This window comes from Zonotrichia leucophrys, chromosome 19, assembly GCF_028769735.1.
Source record: "Zonotrichia leucophrys gambelii isolate GWCS_2022_RI chromosome 19, RI_Zleu_2.0, whole genome shotgun sequence".
NCBI classification, from domain to species: Eukaryota; Metazoa; Chordata; class Aves; order Passeriformes; family Passerellidae; genus Zonotrichia; species Zonotrichia leucophrys.
Window position 1 is genome coordinate 3,096,711 of NC_088188.1, and position 21,450 is coordinate 3,118,160.

General features: G+C 45.7%; 1 protein-coding gene across 2 annotated transcripts in view; it reads left to right on the forward strand.

Moving 5' to 3' along the window:
- Positions 1 to 21,450, forward strand: part of CASTOR2 (cytosolic arginine sensor for mTORC1 subunit 2) — a 121,665-nt gene that overhangs the window by 96,717 nt on the left and 3,498 nt on the right. For both annotated transcript variants that reach the window (XM_064729437.1, XM_064729438.1), the window contains 6 exons: positions 13,149 to 13,342; positions 14,183 to 14,315; positions 15,592 to 15,715; positions 16,365 to 16,475; positions 17,799 to 17,881; positions 19,466 to 19,560. In XM_064729437.1, the coding sequence (XP_064585507.1) occupies positions 13,149 to 13,342; positions 14,183 to 14,315; positions 15,592 to 15,715; positions 16,365 to 16,475; positions 17,799 to 17,881; positions 19,466 to 19,560 (740 nt within the window). The remainder of the gene's footprint in view (positions 1 to 13,148; positions 13,343 to 14,182; positions 14,316 to 15,591; positions 15,716 to 16,364; positions 16,476 to 17,798; positions 17,882 to 19,465; positions 19,561 to 21,450) is intronic.

Genomic DNA, 21,450 nt, shown 5'->3' on the forward strand with positions numbered 1-21,450 from the left:
GAAAGAGGTCACACTGGAACAAGCCACCATCATCCCTGCTTCCCTCCCTCCTTCCTTCTCTGAGAGCAGCAGCAAGGCATGCTGCTATGTCAGCACACTGGAAAGAATGAGACCTTCCTGTTCCAAACAGTGGCAGGAATAATCAGACCAGTATCTTCAAAACATCCCAAGTGACAAAGGTTGTGTGCTGCTGCAGACTATGGTTGGAGATGCCACCCAGCCCCTGTGAGGATGCTCACTCCTCTGAAGGGAGCTGGTCCTGAGCCTGCTCACAGACCTGGAGCCAGCCCTGACCAAGCTGATGCCTGCCTGAAGTGTTGAGTGGCCAGTTTGCACCTTGTGCCCTCCCACCTCACATGAGAGGATCTGTTTACAGAGCACTTCTGCCTTGCTTGGAGTGCTAGGTGCAGCAGAAAACAGGCTTATAGTGTAACTAGGGAGATACCTTTATTTGTAGACAGAAAAAGTGTGCTCTGCTTTCCATGTTCAGGCCATATACCCATTCCCAGGATCTAATCTCAGCCCCTCCAGTTCCCTCTGTCCCCCATTTGCCTGGTTTTAAAAGCATCCAACAGCCAGCACTCACACTGTAGCTTGGGCTCAGGCAGCACCAGGTGTTGACTTTTCTACCCAGAAAAATTTATTGTCATTCCTACTTGCTCTCACCCTTCCCTCACCATCTCCCTTTAAATTCCCACCCCTTGGCTTGCTGAATAATTTGAAGGTGCTAATTGCCCCGCACTGCAGCTGATCCATTGATCTGGAACACAAACAGTCTCAAGGTAATTTTCCGTCTGAGCCAGGCTGGGGCTTGCGCAAGTGCTGATGTTTGTTTCCTTGCTTTTTAATTTCCTGCAAAGAAAAGCTTTTGTGTTGCTCTCAGTAAGATTCCTGTGCCTCTGCCTCAGCCAGAGGCTGCTCTCTCAGGCCACGTGGGGCTGGAGGAAATTGGCACTAACAGTACCCGGTTCTGTGGGTGGAAATGGATAATCCTGCTCTGTCATATTGTGTCCCTCTATCAAAACTCTCAGCCTAGTCCCTGAGGTATCAGGTGGCTTCTCTGCTCATCTTCAGTCCTGCATTTGGAACAGACTGGGAGCAGCTCAGACTCTTTGTCCAGTTATAAAAATACTTGTTTGGCTGGATAAATACTTGGGAGCAGAGGTTGCTGGGGTTGCACTGTGAGGATTCAGACATCCCTGTCTGTAACAGCTGACCACAAAATCCAGCACTGGGTCACTGCTGGCCACTGGGAAGTGCATCCTGCACAGCAGAGAGTTAATTTTCCTGGCTATTGCTTCCAGCAGCCTCAGCAGAAGCTGTGCCTTTGCAGGGTTTGATCCGAGGGGCGGGGGTGTGGGATGATGTAATGTTACCAACTCCCTGCACTGGTGGGAGGAGGTGAGGTAAAAAAAAACCTCATCTGCATTCACTTCTCTCTCCAGCTTGTATGCACTGGTTCAATTTACCTGGAAGACATGTTTTTGTGTTTTTAAATGAAATCAGTGGTTGTTTTTCTTACCCAGGGTAAGGCTGGTGTGGAGAGCAGGATGGGGTTAGGGGAGCACTGCTGAGGTGCTGGCAGGGCTGCACCTGCAGGAACCCCCAGAGCAGGGGGGGATGAGCTTTGCAACCCCATCTCTGCAGGCAGGCTTGTCTGCAGGTGCTGTGTGTGTAACTAGAAACGAGGAGCAGTTGTCTACCCCTGAATCATAAGGAGATTTTGAAAAATGTAGCACTTGTCTTCCTTCAGAAAAGCAGCCCCTTCACAGACTCAGATAAGCTGCCCATGCCTCAGACCCCTTTGGGTGAAATGCTGCAGGTTGAGAGGAAAGGGAAAGGGAAAGGAAGGTCTGAAGTGGCAGGCAACCAGGCAGAGGGCTGGGAGGGAAGAGGGAGTCAGTAGTCATTATTAATCCAGGAAGAGAAGCATCTCTATCCAAACAGGAGTTTTCTATTATTCAATTTTCTATTATTATTATGTCTGAGTCCAAGGCACATTATTGGTAGATCCTGACCCTTGTTTTGGCAGGAGGGGAAGGAAGGTTCAATCCTGCTAGCATCTCTCCCACCATGCCTTTGAAGGGGGCTGGCTGGAGTGACTCAGCCATTGCTCTAAGGAATTCATCTATAGAAAAGGAGGATCTGCCTGAGTGAGTGTGTGCAGCCCTTACAGCTCCATGCTTGGCTTTTCAGAAGTGGCAGGTTGATGACACCTCAGGAATAATTTGATACCTCCCAGCCAAGGAAATATTTTCCCAGTTCAAATACTGCTGAATATCCTCTCTGTTCATCCACAAATTCACAGAGAGTAGGAGAAGGGGAATAGAAAGACATCTCACAAATTGGAAGCTGAACTGCTGTGAATCCTTTTCCTAGCACCACCCCAAGTCACCTGCATGCCTGGCAGTGTCAGGGGATGGGAACACATCAGAGCTCAGCTGACAGCTGGGAAGGGTCTTGGTATTTGATGATGATGGGCTCAGATGACAGGAAGACAACAAGTATAATTCTTATGGTGGTGAGGGGTGGGGGTAGGCATCACTCCCAGGTTTCTCTGAGACTTGTCCACAGACATGCAAATATGTCTGCACTGTCCTGAAAGTCCCTTTTGAACTGAAGTAATTATTTGGGTGGTGCTATGGATCGATTCTGTAGTCTCAGAGCAGGATGGGAACACCAGAGAAATGGACCTGTAATGGATGTCTGTCACTGGGCACTGTTGGAACTGCCTCTGCTCTGTCTCTGTGTGCTGAGTGAGAGTTGTGTATCCAGAACATCTCCAGCAGGGAAGTCTTCTCCTCCACATCCTTTAAGTCGACCAAGGGGTAGGCAGGCATTTAGCAAAACATGAGATCTTCCTGTTCCAAACAGTGACAGGAATAATCAGACCAGTATCTTCAAAACATCCCAAATGACAAAGGTTGTGTGCTGCTGAAGGCCGTGGTTGCAGATGGTCACCCAGCCCCAGTGAGGACGCTCACTCCTCTGAAGGGAGCATGATGTTTTTGTGGAAAGTTAATGACTGTTAAAAATGGCATTTCTTCCTCTTTTCCCTGCCTGAGACCTGCCTGTGGTTCTGGAGTGACCCAGGATGGGCACAGGACCCTCAGTGTGGCAGAACACAGGAGCAGCAGCATTTCCAGGAACACCAGTCTTGTGTACCCACCAGCACACAGCTGCACCTGACTTTTCTGCTTGTTGCAGCCTTCATGTCAGTCCCAGGTGAAGGACCACAGGAAGGCTTCCACAAGGCCAGGAGAAAATTACAACAGCAGCAAAACCCCTGCCAAACCCCATGCAAACACTCATTGGATATTAAATACTTGAGCCAGGGCAGGAAAAGGAATGGGCACATGAGTTCTTGTGGGTATTCAGAGATTTGTACTGGGAGCCTTTAGTGAGGCAGCTTCAGCTGCAGCAGGTCTGGCAGATATGTAGAACTTCCACTGCTTGGGTATTGGCTCAGTGCAGGACAGGCAGAGACTCTGGGTGGTGTTTGTGGCCTCTGCCTGTGGCAGTGCAGCACTTGGTGGTTGTTGAGGTCAACTCTTTGTCAACACAGGGATGCTGATTCTTTGCTTGAAGGTGGGGAAGCTGAGGTTTGGAGGAATATATGCTGATTTTAAAGGAAATACATTGTGTTTCACATGGCTGAATAGCTGTCTCCTGCAAGGGGAACTTGCATTGCAAACATATTCTTTTCCCCTTGGGAAATTCTGGCTTTTCTTTGATCCAGCTGCTGTCCAGATGAGGACCAACAGAGTCACTTGTTTTGGGTTTAGATGGGAGCCTAATGAAGAAAGAGGAACTGCTTGGGTTTTCCCCACTTCAGAGGGATAGGAGAGGCAAGGACACCCCTCCCCTCACTGCCACAGGCACTGCTGGGCATGGCTCTGGGTGCCACCCTGCTGCAGACACAGAGGCTTTGGGAAAACAGCATTAAATGGAAATACCAGCACACAAGCAAAGCAGAACTGCTTCCTTTACGTACACAAGGGTGGCTGGCCAGATCACACCTCCTGAACTTTATTTTGGCTGGTTTTGTAACACCCAGGAGCCACAATGCTCTGTGATGCCAATATTTCACATAGTTATTTTGTGCAGGAGAGGAGGACTCTGGCAACCAAATATTTAATGTGGAAGGGAGGCACAGTGATGGGAGAGGATGAGATTTGCTCAAGAACGCCTCACAAAGTAGTGACAGAATAAGACAGGTAAATCAGTAATAAGCCAAAAAATGCTTATAATGTATTGTAATAAAGAAATAGTGGGTTTCTGATTGTAATAGCGCAAAATATAATATCTGTATTGTCTCCCCCTCCACATGAGACTGAAAATAGAATAAAAGTTTTAAAAATAAAGGTTTAAAAATGCATCTCAGTTATTCCACCTCTAAGTCCAAAAAGGGTTTAATCCAACAATTCTTGTAGGGCCACCCCACAGTTACAGACTCACAGCATCCACTTGCAGCCATTGCCACTGCCCCAGCATTGCTGCACGTGGATTGTCTCTGTCTGGCAGGGACAAGGCACCTGTGAAACAGCCTGCAGCTCTACTTAAACATCAAGCCAGAATCCAGCTGGGCAAAAATCTAAAAAAGTCTGGAAGAAAGAGAAAAAAACTGCACAGAAATGGTGCATTTATAAATGCAGCACATTTCTTGCCTCTGCTTCCTACAGTCAGCAAGAGCAGCAGAGTATTAATCTGGCTATTGCTGCTTTTTGCTTTCACAACACACTTTAGCAATAACATTCACTGTATTTTAGCTCTCCTCCAGAAATGGGCTTTTCAGTTTCCTCTGCTTGCCTGTTTTCAGGAGAGAGATCCTGAAGAGCTTATTTTAGATAAAAGTCACTGCTTTGTCCAGTCCCAGTGGTGTGCCAGGCATATTGGATTCTGGAACTATCCCAAATTCATGTCTGCACCCTTAACTGAGGAACCGGGATGGGGATGAGCAAGGAACTCCAGAGGTGTAAATAGATCAGTCAGCCACATGGCGTCATCTCTGCTCTGTACAAATATAGCTGAGGACATGCTGAGCAGAAAAAATCATTTCAATCAGCACATGCTCCTTTGCCAGCTTTGCAGCCAGCATAAATACATTCCCACTTCTGCTGCTTTGAGCAGATTAGCTGCTAAACTTTCTAGGACAGTGCCACACCTCAGGATCTACCTCATCCCATTCCTCAAAATCTGTGAAGGCTGTGTGTCCATGCCAGCAGAGGTGAGGATTCTGTAACATCTGCTGAGAAAGTGGTGCCTGTGTTCCCACACAGGTCAAGAGAAGCAGCTCCACAGTGTCCTCCTGCTTCATCCCAGGGCACAGACATTGTGCCTGGGGTGTCTTTGTAGCTGTACCATTAGTGGTAAAAATACAGATTTCTCCATCTTTGAACGTGACACCTCCAGTGCTTTCATGCAGACTTTGCTATCTCATGCAGATATGTGGGCTGATGTATAACAGTGGAGAAGCTTTACAGCAGTGTAGTCTCTCTTCCCTAATTTTTTTTATAAAGCCCTTGCTCAGGAGCTGCTGGATCAGAGTGGCTGCAGAAATAGTTGTGATCTGGGGGGTAGTGCATGGGACAGCTTAGGAGAAGTAGATACTCTACATCCAAAGTTTCCATCTGTTTCAGAATATTCACTTACCCCTGCAGATTGTATGGGCAGTGAAGCTGATACAGTGTCTGCTGTAGCTGCTGAGGTGGCTGTAAATACCCAGGATTAAATCCCTTGATGTGTCTAGTTAGGAGTCATTTCTCTCTCTCTTTAAGAACAGGGCTTGAAAAAATTCCCTGGGTGACCTCAGTGCTCTTTGAAGCAGATTTTTGAGTCTACTAATTTTTATAAAATAAAGGTGGCATGAATGTGGTTATCATTTCTCTCCAGTAATGGGCTCAGAGGACTCCCTTGTTTGTGGCTGTAACAGTGGTTTCCATTAAATGCACATAGGACCCAGAGTACATGTGTAATTCCCTGTGTGTGTAATTTGTCCTATTCACTGAATAGTTGAAATTTCAAGCTGGTTATTGTACTGGGTAGAGCTTGTATTGAATTGTCAGGACAACATGAGAAAATTGCACTGGCTACATTCACCCATTCTAGTGTAATCCATAAATAGCCTTTAGAGTTAATTACTCCATAAATTGAAAGAAAATCTGTAACAAGGAGTAGTACAAGATAAATGTCATGCAAGAAGTGAGGGAAGATGCACTGTTTGAAGTTGCTTTGGGAACACTCCTAGGAGGTGTGGGCTTGGGGAGGGCTGCTCTGCACTGGAGGCAGCTGCTCAGAGCTCAGAGTGGGGCTTGGACAGGCTCAGGGTGCTGGCTTTTCCCTAGAGTGCATTCTTGCTTGCTTACTTCTTTTCATTTTCTCTCTCTTCCTCTGCCTGTTTGTCTTTTATGGTCTTGATAGTGGAAAATAAGAGACCTTTGCTTTTCAAAGCTACCTGATTATCCCTGGAATAGCATTAGCACAAACAGCTGCCTCCCTCAGAGACAAAGCAAAGATGCTCAGAGAGGTCAGAACTAAACTTCCCAGTCCCCTCCCATTCTGAGCTGTTTTTAGACATTCAGATCTTTGTGCAGGAATTTTCCATGCTGCTTTGTGTTAGCTGTGAAATGCTTCAGTTGTGCGGTGTATTTAAACCTCTGCTGAACAGCTCAGCTGGTGCCTGAGAGCAAGATTTAGAAGAAATAGGGGGTTGGTACCCACTTTATAGGTAGGAAACTGAGGCACAGAAACATTGAGGCCAGATATATAAAATGTCAATCTGTTACTTCCTCACTGCAGAGTGTGTGAGTTTATGAACTTAACAATGTTCTTTTGACAGTTGTGTGAGTGGGATAAAAGCTAAATAGGAAAATGAGATGACAGCTTTCACAGCTTCCCTGTTGAGGGTATTTGGAATAAAAAAACCCCTCTCAGTTTTGCATGCTCTGTTAGGAGAAAGTGTCAGAAACACTGAAGCATATAGTCAGAGGTAGCAAGGTTCCCTGGCTGTGGATCCAGTCCTGCAGAGATGCCCAGGTGCATTAGGAGCAAATCTGAGATGCACAAAGAGCAAAAAAGACACAGAAATTGAAGTTTGAATCTACTAATTTTTATAAAATAAAGAATATGTTTGTCTGTCCCTCCAGCAAAGGGCTTAGAGGACTCCCTTGTCTTCTGTCCCTGTTGCTGTGATCCTGGAGAAACCTGCTGTCACATTTGCTGGTAGCACTCGTTATCCAATGAAGGTGTGGAGCTTTAAAAATCCCTGCTGTGCCCTGGGTGTCTCACTGCTGGCTCTGTGTGTGAGCCTGAGCACCCTGCAGGCAGAGATGTGCTGCTGAGGGCACTGCACTCCTCGTGCTCAGGTCCTGTTTGCAGAGCCAAATCCCATCCCTGCCTCTGGCACAGCCTCCCTTGCTGCCCAGAGGTGCTGGATGCCCCATCCCTGGGCACAGTCAGGGCTTGCTTGGACAGGGCTTGGAGCAAACTGCTCTGGTTGGAGACATCTCTTCCTGTTAGAACCCTGAGAATTTTAAACTTTCTGTGCTTGAAGGCACAGACCCACAAGAGAACACTGCATTTGACCTGAGGCTGTGGAGAAGCCTTCCAAAATTGATTAATAGCACTGTGATTACAGGTGTGTAGTTGGTTATAAGTGTGTAATATCACAGGGTGGAAAACTTAGACTTGGGGTTTTTAGAATATAGAAATAGATATGAAGCAAGATGGAGGTTTTAGGATGGAGAGAGGTTGTTCTTCTTTACCTTCTTCTTCCTTCCTCTTAATGGGTTTGGGTGATGTTTTGTAAATGGACAGAAAAGTCTGCATTGCATCTCTTTGGGATCAGTTATTGGGTTAAAAGGGAAGATAATCCAGGTGTCCTTTCTTAATTGGATGGTTTAGTCTTAAAAGACCTTGTAACAAGAGTTTGCCATTTTGTGCTTTGCTCATGAAAGGCTGCTGAACTCACAGTAGTGAGAGTGTTTTACTGATAAGAAATAATAAACACCTGACTCCAAACATGAACTGCCATCTCAAGTGCCTCCAATCCAATATGTACATATAAACTGTGTTGCCACTTGGTGGCATTGGGCAACAGCTCTCCCAGTTTATCATGAATTCTGCAGTTGGCAGCATTTATATTTTTAATGACTTACTGCTGGGTCCTGTTATTGCAGGAGCCTTTTTCTCTATCTTTTTAGTGCAAGCCAGACTCTCCCTGCCATTTTTGCAGAGGGAAACTATGAAAGGTGAAATAATTACAGTGTAAGGTTTCTAAAGCCAGAACACTGATCAGAAAGTCCATAATATTTTTTAATTTCATTATTTCTTAATATTTGGAGTTAACTGTGGCTGGAAACATAAGTCTCATAATGATGAATCAAATGAGCAATTGCTTTGTTCAGAGTACCAGAAGAAACCAGGGAGTAGCACATCCCTCAGAGCACTGAGCTATAATGTAAAGTTTGTGTACTGAGTGAAGATAAATGCTTAGGAGATGATCCAACATACCACACCAAAGGAGGGAACCAGCTGAGGGTCTTCATTTCCCTCCAGGCACTGTGATAAATCCATGATGTATCTACAGTTTCACTTGGAAACTGAGAGATGTCTGATTGCTGCAAAGTTGGAAGAGTCCACAGAAAACAATTCACAGAGTGTCTTTGTGAGGGGAAGGGAGTTAGCAGGGTGCAGTACAGGACTCACCCAACTCTTGGTGTGGGTCGGTGAAATGCATTTCTGTTGTGGAACCGGGCATTTTCCAGTTATTTCCACCTTAGCTATAACCTTATCATGAGAAATATGAACCCATTTAAACTAAGTACAGAAAAGGAAAAAAGTTCTGGTGGTGTTGCCCTTTCTCAGAGCATTTTGCACATTTTCCACTGTTCTTTTGGAGAGGTAGGGCTCTCTCCCAGTGCTGTGCCTCCTGCTATGCAGGGTGTTTGAAACTGAGGGGTCTTCAGGGTGGAAAAGGTAGGCAGAAAGAATGTTATTTTTCTAATACTGTGCAAACTGATAGCAAACTGACAATCAGACTGACTCTGGTCAGGGTTGTAAACCTGGAGATCTTCCTTCTCTGCTCTCTGTGACTTCCTTGGCTGCTTGCAAAGACCCACAAGCTGGAATCTCACCATCATCCCAGCATCCTCCCAGGATATTTTAGGAGCAGCAGCTCACAGTATTTACAGCATTGCATAATGCTCCAGCAGCAGCAATTCAATCCTATTTGGGATTCAGCCAATGTTTGTTGTCCTCCTTGGAAATGGTATTGATTATTGGAGCTCAGGAGCCAATTATGGCCACTGTGATAGTCAGCACCTCACATGCCAGGGTGATGTGCTGGGGAGACTCCTCTCCTTCAGCTGTGGCTGCCAGTGAGGCTCTGGACAGGCTCCATACCTTGTAAATCATCTGTGCTGTGAATAAGCAGTTACTCACATCCTAAATGTTATTGGACATGCTGCCTGGGTTTGGTTTGCACAGGGCCTGGCATTAACTTGGTACCTGTGCCAATGGAGAGCAGCCCCACAGGCTTTTGGAGACCAGCAGCACTTGGTACCCAGGGAAAATCATCCTGGACTATCACAATGATCATTTGTTGTTGAGGCTGGTGGTGTTCCATGCCAGAGACCATGGATGGAATAACAGCTTGAGTCTGGAATCCTGCTCTTCCAGACTGTGGTAGGTGTCATGTTGGACAGCAAATGATGGTTATGGAGCCTGCAGGCTCCTGGTGCCTTCAGCAAAGCCTTACACAGCAAAACCAGAACAATCTTAAGGCTTCATCCCAATGAAAGGTCAAAATGAAAACCCTGATTATAATAAACAAAGCCCAAATCTCTGAAGTCTTTCTCAGCCAGAGTTGAGGTGTCCCCCATAATCAGAAGTGGGAGTGACTGCACTCTGATAAACCAAGAGGATCCTGAGAGCCCAGCAGAGAGATTTCTGCCCAATGGAAGGACAAGGGATGTGGCCATGCTGAAGCTGGGGGGATCTGGAGCTCTGTTCTCCTGTGGGGAAAGTGGTGGTGATGGAATTGAATTCCATCCATTCCAATGAGGTTGGTCCTGGAATGTGGCAATTCCTCATTTTGCTCTTTATTTATTGCCTTACTCTGCCTGAGGCTGTGCTGATGTTACAGCTGGTGTTCTCAGCTCTCTTTGGGTTTACAGCATTCAACAGCTTCCTGGGCAAAGCACCATCCCATGCCTTATTTAATGCTATTTAGATGAATTTGGTGAGCCTTCATCCTAGGTTTGTTTCATTTAAATTTGGGCTGTACTTTTCTGTCTGGCTGCCTAGTGGAAACAGTGTCCAAAATTGATATTTCAATCACTTCCTATATATTTTTCCAAGTTAATTGAATCATGAGAAGCAGGTTACTTATGCAAATGCAATGGCCCTTGTCATACTTCATAGGGCCTGTTAAACACCTAAACCCAGAAATTATTAACACTTCCCAATAGTTACAAGAGCAATGAGCAAATCAGCCTTCCTTCCCCCTGAGGAAGAGCTTGATGGGGTCTTCTTGGGGCAGCTCATCCAGCACAGCTGCTGCTGGAGTGGAATGGGAAAATGCCTCTGTCCACCACAAAACACTGCATCTTCCATCACATCCCTGGCCCAAAATTGTGTTTAAACTGGTATTTAATGAATTGCAGTCCTTATCACCTGTACAAAGCAGGAATATCATCTCCTCTGTATAGAGCAGGGAATGAGCTGTGATCTCCCTGCCAGGAGTGAGTCATTAGTGGGCTTGGGCACACCTGGATGTGCCTGCTGCAGGTGGGATCCCTTGGTGAGAACAGGACCCTGGCACGTTTGTAGCTCAGCAGAAGTTGTTTTGAGCTCCAGCTTCTCCATGGCAGATGATGCAGAAAGCTTGGGTTTGGAGGTGATGCAAAAAACTGATGAGAAAATGATATTTTGCTGCAATAATTTGCTTCAAGCACCTTGCACAGATCTCTCTGACATAACATACTGTTGATTAATGCACAAACTTACCTCCTCTCCCTGGTGTCTAGTTTTCATTCCACATAAGCTCTGATTATTAAAAAAGAAACATTGGTTTATGAGGCTAAACATCAAAATGCAGAAGCAGAAGCCTCAGCGTCCCCACTGTTTGCAGTGTGTATGCTCAGGGTTGTTTTTATGCTACACACAATTGAGGTTATTGAAGAGAGCAAAATGTGTTTGTTATTCAGATCATTTTGGGTTTGCAGTGCTGTCAGTGTCTCAGGGAAGGGATGCCTGAGGATTCAGAGAGGGTGAGGTTAGGAATTTATTACAGGGTGTCTGGGGCTGTACAGAAACAACTCCCAAAGGTCTCATTGAAGGAGAAAGAAAGGATGGAGGAGCCAGGAGTGTGTGGACATGGAGACATGCAAGCACTTGCCTGAAGTGCCAGAGTGCTGCTGCAGGAGCAGCAATGCTGGGCTCTGCTTTCAGACTCCTGGGCTGCATCTCACCTCTGAGCTGAGTGTTGCCTCCCTGGCATGCCTGCTGTGGCCTTGCTGGCTGGATCTGCATCTGAAATCAAGTTCCTTACCCCAGGTAGATTTAGCTGGGATTTGTTACTCTGGATCTGAACTGTTTGTTTCTATAATTTACCCCCAAAAGGATAAAAAATCCAGAGAATCCTAGAGCAGTGGATGCCTTCATTCCAGAGTCTGCATCTGCTTTTCTGGGCTGTTAATACATTAGGGTTTTTTAAAACAGTTAATAATTTGTATTAAATTGTTTAGCTGCAGATTTTTAACTACTTAACCACAACAGATTAGAAGCAAGTGGAATGGGATTATTCTTTGTATTTTCCATTTCCAAAGTAATTTGTGCTATCTTTGCACTATTATTGCTTACTTTGTAATCCCAAGTACATGTGTTACACCATCCATCCCTTGCAGAGCTGTGTGGTTCTTCTGCTTTAGAGATGGAGGCAGGAGCCCACAGATGCACAGGGTGCCTGCTCTGCATCTTCAAAGACCAGGGATAGTGCCCAGGCTGCTCTGTCAACCTCCATCTCCAGTGCAGGAGTACAAAATCTGGGTTTAGATTAGAGTGGGAAAATGGAAACAAGAGAGGCCAGAACAGCTTGAGTTAAATGTTCGGAGAAATTGTATGATAGAGATTCAAGTCCAAGACCACTGTGCTGCTTTGAAAAATAAACCACCTGGAGAATCCTCATGGAATTACCTTGACAGAGATTTCAGGTTGGAGTTACAATTTAATAGAAAGATTGCAATAAATGCAATGATACAGAGAAGAATGGCACAAAGAGTACAGCCTGTTGGTCAGGGTGCTGATCACAGTCCTGTCAAATGATGGTTGCAGTCAAAAGCCATGTTCCTGTGGAAGTTCTGGTCCTCTGGATCCATCCAGTGGTGGTGGTGATGTTGAGATTCTGTAGCTCAGGTTCAGGCAGGAATGCTCAGCGCCTCCCCCAGGGTGGGGAGCTTCACAATGGAATGATGTAATAATGTGAGTCATAGGATATTTTGGGGATTTCTTGATGGTCCAAGTTACAAATCCTATTCTGGTGGTGCCCATTATGGTCCATTAGCAGAGATTACCCACTTCAGGTTGGGTGTGACTGTGCTGGTGCTTCCCCAAAGGGGAGTTACCGCAGCTGAGTGATTGGTGTGAGAAGAAACACTACCCTGCATTGAAGGGTTTGCTTCTTCTCCCTTTTCTAATTTAACACCCAACGTGTGGCCTGGGGTGTCAGGTGAGGGATGGGCAGCTCCTGCAATGAACAGTTTGTCAGGAATGATGTGGAGGGGAGTAGAATACACAGTTTGTTTAGACCCACATTGTCACTCTCCTTTTGTAACCACACAACCACCACAGGCTGTTTCCACTTGGGAAGGTCAACAGAATTGGTCACTGGCATCCAAGTGAATTGCTGAGTTCTCTGTGTTGTCCTTGACAATCTGTGTGAATCCTGCCGTGGAAATTGATGTAATCAGCACATGAAGGAGTGTCACAGTATGAACTGTGGAGCAGCATGGGAGGGCCAGGAGGTTGGGATAAGGGGGCTTTTCTCACTCCTTGCACTGAGGTCTGTGCTAAGCTCATACTGGCACATGGTGGGCCTGTCTCTCTCTGCCTCTAAACCAAACCTCTGTCTTCCCCTTGTGTCTCTGCAGAACTTCCTTCCTCGGAACACTTGAGCGTGGCTGATGCAACATGGCTTGCCCTCAACGTGGTGTCTGGTGGAGGAGGCTTCTCCAGCTCCCAGCCCATCGGAGTGACCAAAATTGCCAAGTCAGTCATAGCACCCCTAGCTGACCAAAACATCTCAGTGTTCATGCTCTCCACCTATCAGACAGACTTCATCCTGGTAAGAGCACATGAGGGGACCAGGCAGAGTTATCTCAGTTGGGCAATTCTGGGAACAGGTTATCTGTCAACTGACAATTGACAGTTGTCAGACTTGACAGTTCTGTTGAGTTGTCTGGGAGTGGCAGAAGTACCAAAGTTCTGCTTTCCCCAGAGCTCTGTTCCTTGTAGTCAGGCCCTCTGGCATCTCAGGAGTTTTTGCCATGGGATGAAGCATTTGTTGTCATGTGTTGTCTGGTGACTAATGAATGCTGAGCCCCCACAGCAGTCTCTCCTGAAATGGAGATACTGGCAGCACTTCCCACCATCACTCAGACATTGGTTTTCTGAACGTTAGAAGAATGTAGTGTCTGCTGTCAGGTTGGCTGATGATGGACAAGAGGCTCCAAAGTTGTTTTGGTTATAGACAGACAGACTTTCTGTCTCACATACATGTGTGTGCCTGCACACAGGGCATACCCTTATTTCCTGAGGAAACAAGACTGAAGAACAGGCAGTGCTGAGCTGTTTCAGCAATGCTGGAAAAGAGGTGAAGCATCTCCCACTTAGAAATCTCCACATTCTTTTTATAGTCATAAAAGCACTGTGGTGCTTAATTCTACTGATACTGCCAGTGATATCACCCAGTGTGCTCCTCTAAAGATACACCTAAATGGTAACTCAAGAGGAGTCGTGTCCACTTTGCTGTGACCTAAAGGTGTGTACCCTCCACTGCAGGGTTTTGTCATTTCTGGTGCATATCCAGATAAAACCATAATATAAAATACCCAGATAACACCATATACCAGATATCCAGAGGATTCCATAACACCATGCCCAGATGATGCTGTTGTCCCCTCAGGTGCGTGAGCGAGACCTGCCCTTCGTGATGCACACGCTGGCTGCCGAGTTCACCATCCTCAGAGTAGTGAATGGGGAGACAGTGGCTGCTGATGACTTTGGGGTAACAAATGGATTTGTCAAACCAAAACTAGGTAAGCACCAGCTGGCCAGGGATTTGGTCTCCCTGACACATGGGGTGGAAGTTCTGTCTCCTGGCTTCCTTCAGCATTTCGATGAATATTTTCTTAAGATTGCAATCTTACAAGCCTCTCTGAGTACAACCAAGGATTTGAGTAGGTTCTTAACTTTCTGAGCAGTGCTAGTAAGTTTGGCTGAATTTGGCCTTTCAATGCTAGTTTTTCTAGAGAAGACATGCCTTTGGTAGGACAGAAGGTTAAAGTACAGTTTGTTGCAGTTGCAAAAATAATGTTGTCTATAGCCCATATTTCCATGCCTCAACATTCCAAAAGAAAATGGCTTCTTTAAAAGCTTGTTTAAGTATTGCAGTGATGCACAGAGAAGATTGTTTTGTGAGGATCAAAGCCACAATGAGCCCAGGGCTGTACAGACCCTTAGGATGTTTGCAGGCTAAAGGAGCAAATATCAAGCCAAAGGGCACAATCAGGAAAAGGAACAACTTTCAAACATATGCTTGCGTACAGACATGTGTGTAATTTTTTGCCCATAACTAGACAAAGCAGGGATCAGTTATTATGAAGTGCCACTCAGTTTCATCACTCAAGAGCTAACAATCACCTTGTTTAAGAAAATGAATCTTAAAGAAAAAAAGCATCAGGAAAGGGAAGAGTGAACACATGTTGATAATGCACCAGCCCACAGTTTGCTGTGATGTTCTGTTGGTTGCATGCCTAAATGCTGTGTTGGTCTGTTGGTTGCATGCCTAAATGCTGGCTGCTTCTCAGCCACTGGCTGCAATCTGTCAGACAAACTGCTATGTGGCAGCTGGGTTTTAATTTTTCAAGATATTATGGCTAAATAGGTCCCCAGAAATGAGGGAAAGCAGGATGGACTGCCAGCAACCACAGCCTTCCATAGCCCTGCCTTTTAATGGTGGAAACCTACATTTTTTTCCATTTTCCAGTTTCTCTTGGTCCCTCCTTTAGCTTGCTCCTCACATCGTGTGGATGCACCCAATGGCCTGAAAGCCCCTCAGAGCAGAGAGCTGGGCAGGGTATGCAGGGTGGCCTCACCCTATGCCTTAGGGAGACCAGCAGAGGAGCAGATCATCCACAGGCCCCTCATTCCCTGTCTGAGAGCCAGCAGGGCTTCAGCACTGAGGCACTGCCTTACAAATACTGTCAGCTTTCTCTGTGACCCTTGCCAGGGCATGGATAGCGCAGCTGATGGGACAGGAGCCTGCTGCAGATGTGGCTTCATAGCTCTGTGTGTCTGTGTTCTCTCTTTCAGTTCAGAGGCCTGTCATTCATCCTCTCTCCAGCCCAAGCAATATGTTCTGTGTCACCAGCCTGGATCCAGATACCCTTCCCACTGTTGCTACACTCCTGATGGATGTCATGTTTTACTCCAATGGGTAGGTCCTGCAGGGAGATGGGGCTTCCAGGAGAGGTGTGGGGTGTCTGGAGGCACAGACTGCAGGTCCTGCAGGGAGTTGGGGCTTCCAGGAGAGGTGTGCAGTGTCTGGAGGCACAGATTGCTCCTTTGGGGTGCCAGAGGATCCACAGGGATCTGCTGTGGCCTTGTGCTGCTCCAGTGCTCTGCACTGAGGAAAGGAGGGAGGTTTCACAGGCCCAAGAGTGTTGTCCTGAGAGGTGGAAGCCAAGCAGGTGATTGAGGGTACCAAAGACATCTGCTGGCTTTGGAAAGCTGAGCTTTTTCAGAGTGAGGGTGACAGTAGCCATGTGGTCAGTGTCCATGTCCACACAGGGTCAGAGCATGCACAGCTGGCTGTATTCCTGCCCCTTGCTGCCCATGGCTCCTGGCCCACAGCTCCTTGTGAGGGGACCTCGAGGAAGGGATGGAGAGTTTTGTCAGTTGTGGGGACTGGATCATTTCCCACCTGCAAAATAAAAAAATAAAATCAGTATAATACAACAGAACTCAGTGTCACTTCCCTGAGTCAATATAAGAACATTTCTGGTTTCACTGGCTATATCTGCTTTAAAAACCCATTTTTGTGCTCTTCTAGCCACAGTTAATGTAGTTCTCTTCTGTTTCTTCAGAGTAAAAGACTCAGTGGTGGGCAACGAAGACTCGGGACATATTCGCTTTTTCTCCTTTTCTCTCATTGAGGGTTACATCTCCCTGGTCATGGATGTCCAGACACAGCAGAGGTGAGCCTTGATCTTAGAAAAAGATCTTTAGAAAAGGGATGTTCTCTAAGGAGCAGGAAGCAGCTTAGACTCCTCCATGTTAATTATTTGGACTGTCTTGTATGGGTGTCATGGGCCTGTACACCCTGTCACTTTTCTGAGTAAAATCTGGCATTTTAGTTCCAGTGCCTAAATTTTAGACTGGTCAGTCCAAGCCCTCAGTGAAATCACAAATCAATGTGATGTAGGGTTATTTCAGTTTCAGAAGAAGAATACTGGAACAAAGTGATTTTTGCACTTTTATTCTATTACTCATTAGCTGTGCTTGTAAGAGCAAAACCCAAAAGGAAAACCTGGTGTAGGTTTGAAGTTTTCCTGCTAAAGGCCAAAATCAGGGTGGGGATGTCAGTGATGCTGTCCTCCTGCTCTGCTTTTACACATGGATGGGCTTGGTTCAGAGCCTTGTTATGATGATAATGTCCCAAGTCATCACTGGCAGTGGGAGCCCATGACTTGTTTGTCCAGCAAGGAAGGAGCCAGCTGCTGAGCAGTCACCCTCTGTGTGTGTGTGTGTGTGTGTGTCTGCAGCTGTGCAGCACAGCAGGCTCTCAGGTCTGGAGGGGTGCTGTACTCAGCAGTGCTTAGATTTGCTTCTGACATACAGTGCAGTTTGGGTTTGGTTCTTGGGGATAAGTCCCCTGCCCCTTGGACTTGTTTTTCAAAGTAATAAATCGCCCTCCTAAAAGTTTCTTTGACCCTATTGGAGTAAACTTTGTCTGTCTTAAGAGGAGCCAGAGGGCTGGAGCTTCAGCCTGGGCTGTGGGAGATCTGGGGAGCCAATTCTCCTCTCTCCCAGGCTGCCTGCTGCACCTTGGGCAGCTCTCTAAGCCTTGGGTCTTCTTCCTCCTGCTAAGAAATTGAGACCTCTGCAGTGGTCCCAGGATGGGATGGAAAAAGCACTGATGGTCACTGTTCACATTCCTGAGAGCAGGCATGGAAACATAATCCATCCCTAGGTGTTTCCAGATGCAGCTCAAATCAAACCTTCACAGTTTCAGCATTTGTAAAGCTGGAGCACAGCCTGTTACAGATTTTTTCCTTGCCTCTCTGGGTACCTATGCCCACCTCCAGCAGGAATTGCTGATTTGCCACAGGATATCTGGAGGATCAGGCAGGTGCATCTGCCCCACCTGCCTTGAGTTTTCCAGTTTGCCCAAGCTACTCCCTGTTATTGTTGGCTTCAAACATCTCAAGGATGCAGGAAGAGCAGATCCCCCACAGGCAGAATCTGGCACACTGCTGTGCTTTAATTGCTATCTTTGGTGTTCCTTTTTTTTTTTACAGATTTCCTAATAATTTGTTGTTTACAAGTGCATCTGGTGAGCTCTGGAAGATGGTGAGGATTGGTGGGCAGCCTCTTGGCTTTGGTAAGTGACATTTGGAGGATCAGTTGGTGTGCAGGCAGGCAGTCACCTCAGGCCCTTCAAGGAGTATGGAAAAATCCATCTGAGGCTGATGCTTTTAAGAGCCAGCAGCTTAACATGACTTTGTGAGCTGAGATTTTCAAACAGAAGCCTCACTCCTATTAAATGTTAAATTAAATGTCAAACTATTTGATAGTTTGACTTCTGAATATACTCCTAAAAGTGCTACCTGCTACAGTTCCAGCTGCATTGCATTCATCTGCTGGACTTTGGGGTGGCTACAGCTGGGGCTTTGGTTAAACAAAAAAACTGGACTAAAAGGTGGGAATTCATTGTAGATTACTGAAATCAGTGCTCAGAAAGCAGTGTCATACTCCAGTGCAGTGCTTGGGTAATTCTGTGATTCTAGTGGACTTTTTATAGATTTATAGCAGTTCAAGCAGAAGCCTTGTTCACAGATGTGTTTCACATCCAGTCCTGCACATGTTTTCTGTACTGAAAAGAATATTGGTCCTAAGTAGCACAGAGCAAATGCTTCATGTCTGCAGGAGTGTTCTTGTTATTTCTATGTCCCCTGCAATTTTAAGGGTCTGATCTGAATAATGCACCAAAGGCCTGATCTTCAGGAAATGCAATGGCTCCTTCCTGGGGGCTCTGAACCACTTAGAAAATACAAACTTCAAGAACATTTCTGAAAAACATTGGGCCAATTTTTGTATTTAATTGCAACTTCTACACCTGACTACCAAAAGTGGCAAGAAGGAAATTTTCTCTTCACATATCATTGAGGCAAACATGTAGAAATAGCATGATATGTCATTGATAGCACATCAGGACATTGACCAGGCCCCTAAATATTTGATGTTTAAATATGTTCATTTCAAATCAAGTTCAAATGTTGAATTTGATTGAGTAAAACTCCAGCTTTCACTGTGTGAAATCCTGTTTCAGGGGCTGTGGTGGGCTGTAGCCCAGGAACCATGTGTCCAGGCTGACTAATGGGTCAGCATCTCCTCCTTCAGAGTTGCAGGGCCAAGTGTTCAATAACAGAGAAATGGATGTTAAAGATATAAGGGGCTGGGTTTTGTGCTTTCTTGTTGAACATTGTTCAGTGCCTTTCTTTGGACCTCTAAATCATTCCAGTTCTACTGGTTTTGTGCCTTTGGAAAATGTTTTTCTCTGTAGCAAAAAGAAGGTTATAAAACTAAATGTGCAATGTATTGTTGTGGCCCAAAAACTCGATTCTGTGAGAAAAAACACATTTTATTACAGAGATTCCTTCTGATAGGAGTTTGTGAAGACAAACTTCTCCATATATTTTGTTGTGGCCCAAAAGCTTGATTCTGTGAGAAAGAATACATTTTATTGCAGAGATTCTTTTTAATTGGAGTTTGTGAAGACAAACTTCATATGTTTTATTGGGGCCCAAAACCTCGACTCTGTGAGAAAAAACACATTTTATTACAGAGATTCCTTCTGATTGGAGTTTGTGAAGACAAACTTCTCCATATGTAGGCATGGAGCTGGTGATCTCTGAGACTTTTGCAAGCCCCTGCAGACAATGTTTGATGTTTTCTCTCCCCACAGATGAATGTGGAATTGTCGCTCAGATTTCTGAGCCTTTGGCTGCAGCTGACATCCCAGCCTACTACATCAGTACATTTAAGTTTGATCACGCCTTGGTGAGTATGGAAACAGCTTCTCTGGAGTAGGGGAGATCTTTCCTTAGGAGAAAACATTATGAGAATGTCACTTCTAATCTGGATAGCTCGTTGGAGTGCCTTTGCTCCAGCCCAGCAAATTCCTGTCTTCTCCTGGCTGTCCCTGCCCTGAGTGAGAGGCTCCTGAACCAAGCCTGGCCCTACCCAAGGCAAAGCTGTGTTAGTGAGTGTTGGTCTCAGTCCTTACCTGCAGTGGTGGAAACTTCACACCCTCCCTGAGCACCTTCTTTCACTGCACATGTATCTTCTATTAGGAACAGGCACAAACTCTTCTATTTGCTTCCAAAAGTAGTTGCAGGCTCCAGACCCTCAGGTGCTTCCTTAGGTGCTTCCTTGCCCTTAAGGAAGGGCCATCACAGGTGCCTTTGTGTGCTGGGAACTTTCTGGACAGTGCACCAGTAGCAGACCCCTGCCTTCATCTCTTGGTGTCTGCCCTGTCCTAACCTTTGCTTTCTGAGACCCATCCGTTAGCTCTGCTGTCCCTGCACCTTCCTGGTTTGTGATAAACAAGCAAGAATTGCCAGCACAGCAGGAGAAGGTGATTTTGGAGCAGATAAGGTTGTTCCCATGTTTGTTCTCATGAGTGCCCATCAGCAGCTTAAGCACAGTTATCAACATGAGAGTCTTGCCATCCTTGGAGAGTTCTCTTCATTTTTTTGTACTGATATTTTACTTTCTAAGCCTACCTCTGCTCTTCCTTTGTAGAGAAGACACCCTCTAAAATGAGGAATTTCCCTAGAAAGGGAAAATGCAATGCCTGTAGCCACAAATGGGATGGCATTTTTCTTGGAACCCATTTCCCCAGTCCTGAAGGAGGGAGTCAGCTGCTTTATACTATTCTTTTTTTTTTTTTTTCTTAAATGTGTCCTTTATTGCATTATACTTCTCTTTCCATCACTTGCAAATTCACTATTGAGGTCCTACCTTTGACCTGTAAAAACTCTAGTGAGATCAGAGCAGGTTTGGGGCTTTTATAATGACTTTGTTTTTGCACAGTTGGTGTGAACCATTCACAGCTGATGGGTCATGTGTGTAAAGAGTAAAAGTAAATATTATTTCAGATAGCAAAGGTCAGAGTGTTATATATGTTTGTCTTATATTTTTTAATATTAACTGTGCTGATAAGATAAGCTAATAAAACACCATTTAAAAATCAATACTGTTAGCTTTGCCTCCCATTTCTGCCCATTGTGTGGCCCCAGGTGTGCACTTTCTGTGCAGAGCACAAGGTGCAGAGTGCTTCTACATGTCAAGCCATATCTGGAGAGCTCAGCCCTATCAGCTAAAATAGATCTGTGGCTGAAAACTTACACCACACAATTGCAATGACTCTGCAGGCAGCTCCACCTTCTCAGAGTGCTCATCCTGCTGCCTCCAGCCCACAGATGCTGCTCCCAGCAGCTGGCAGGGTGTTGGGGGCCATGCAGGTCTTCCTTACTCAAAGCAGTGTTTCAGTGGTTTTCTTTGCTCCTTACCATTTTCTTTATGCATGGTTTTAAAAGCCTTTTCACCTGGACAGTGCTGTTCCAGTTGTCAAACCCTTCCATCCTTTGGAAGGTCCAGGCATTTTTTGCCAGACTTTGCTCTGGGTGTGCTGGCTGGGCTGGATGCTTGTTGCTCTAGGGTGGTTTTGTTGGCCAAGACCTGACCTAGATTTTGTCGTATTTTCCTTAACTTTGCTACCCAGATACTTTGACTTCTAGTGACATTCCTTGAGGACTAAGTGTATCTTGAACCCTTTCTCTAAATTCTCCCTTTCTTTAATTAAGGTAGTTCAGTACCTGTTGTCAGCAATTTAGAGCACTGTATAAAAATGTGTTGTTCCCTTTGATCTGGTGTTTGTTTGTTCCT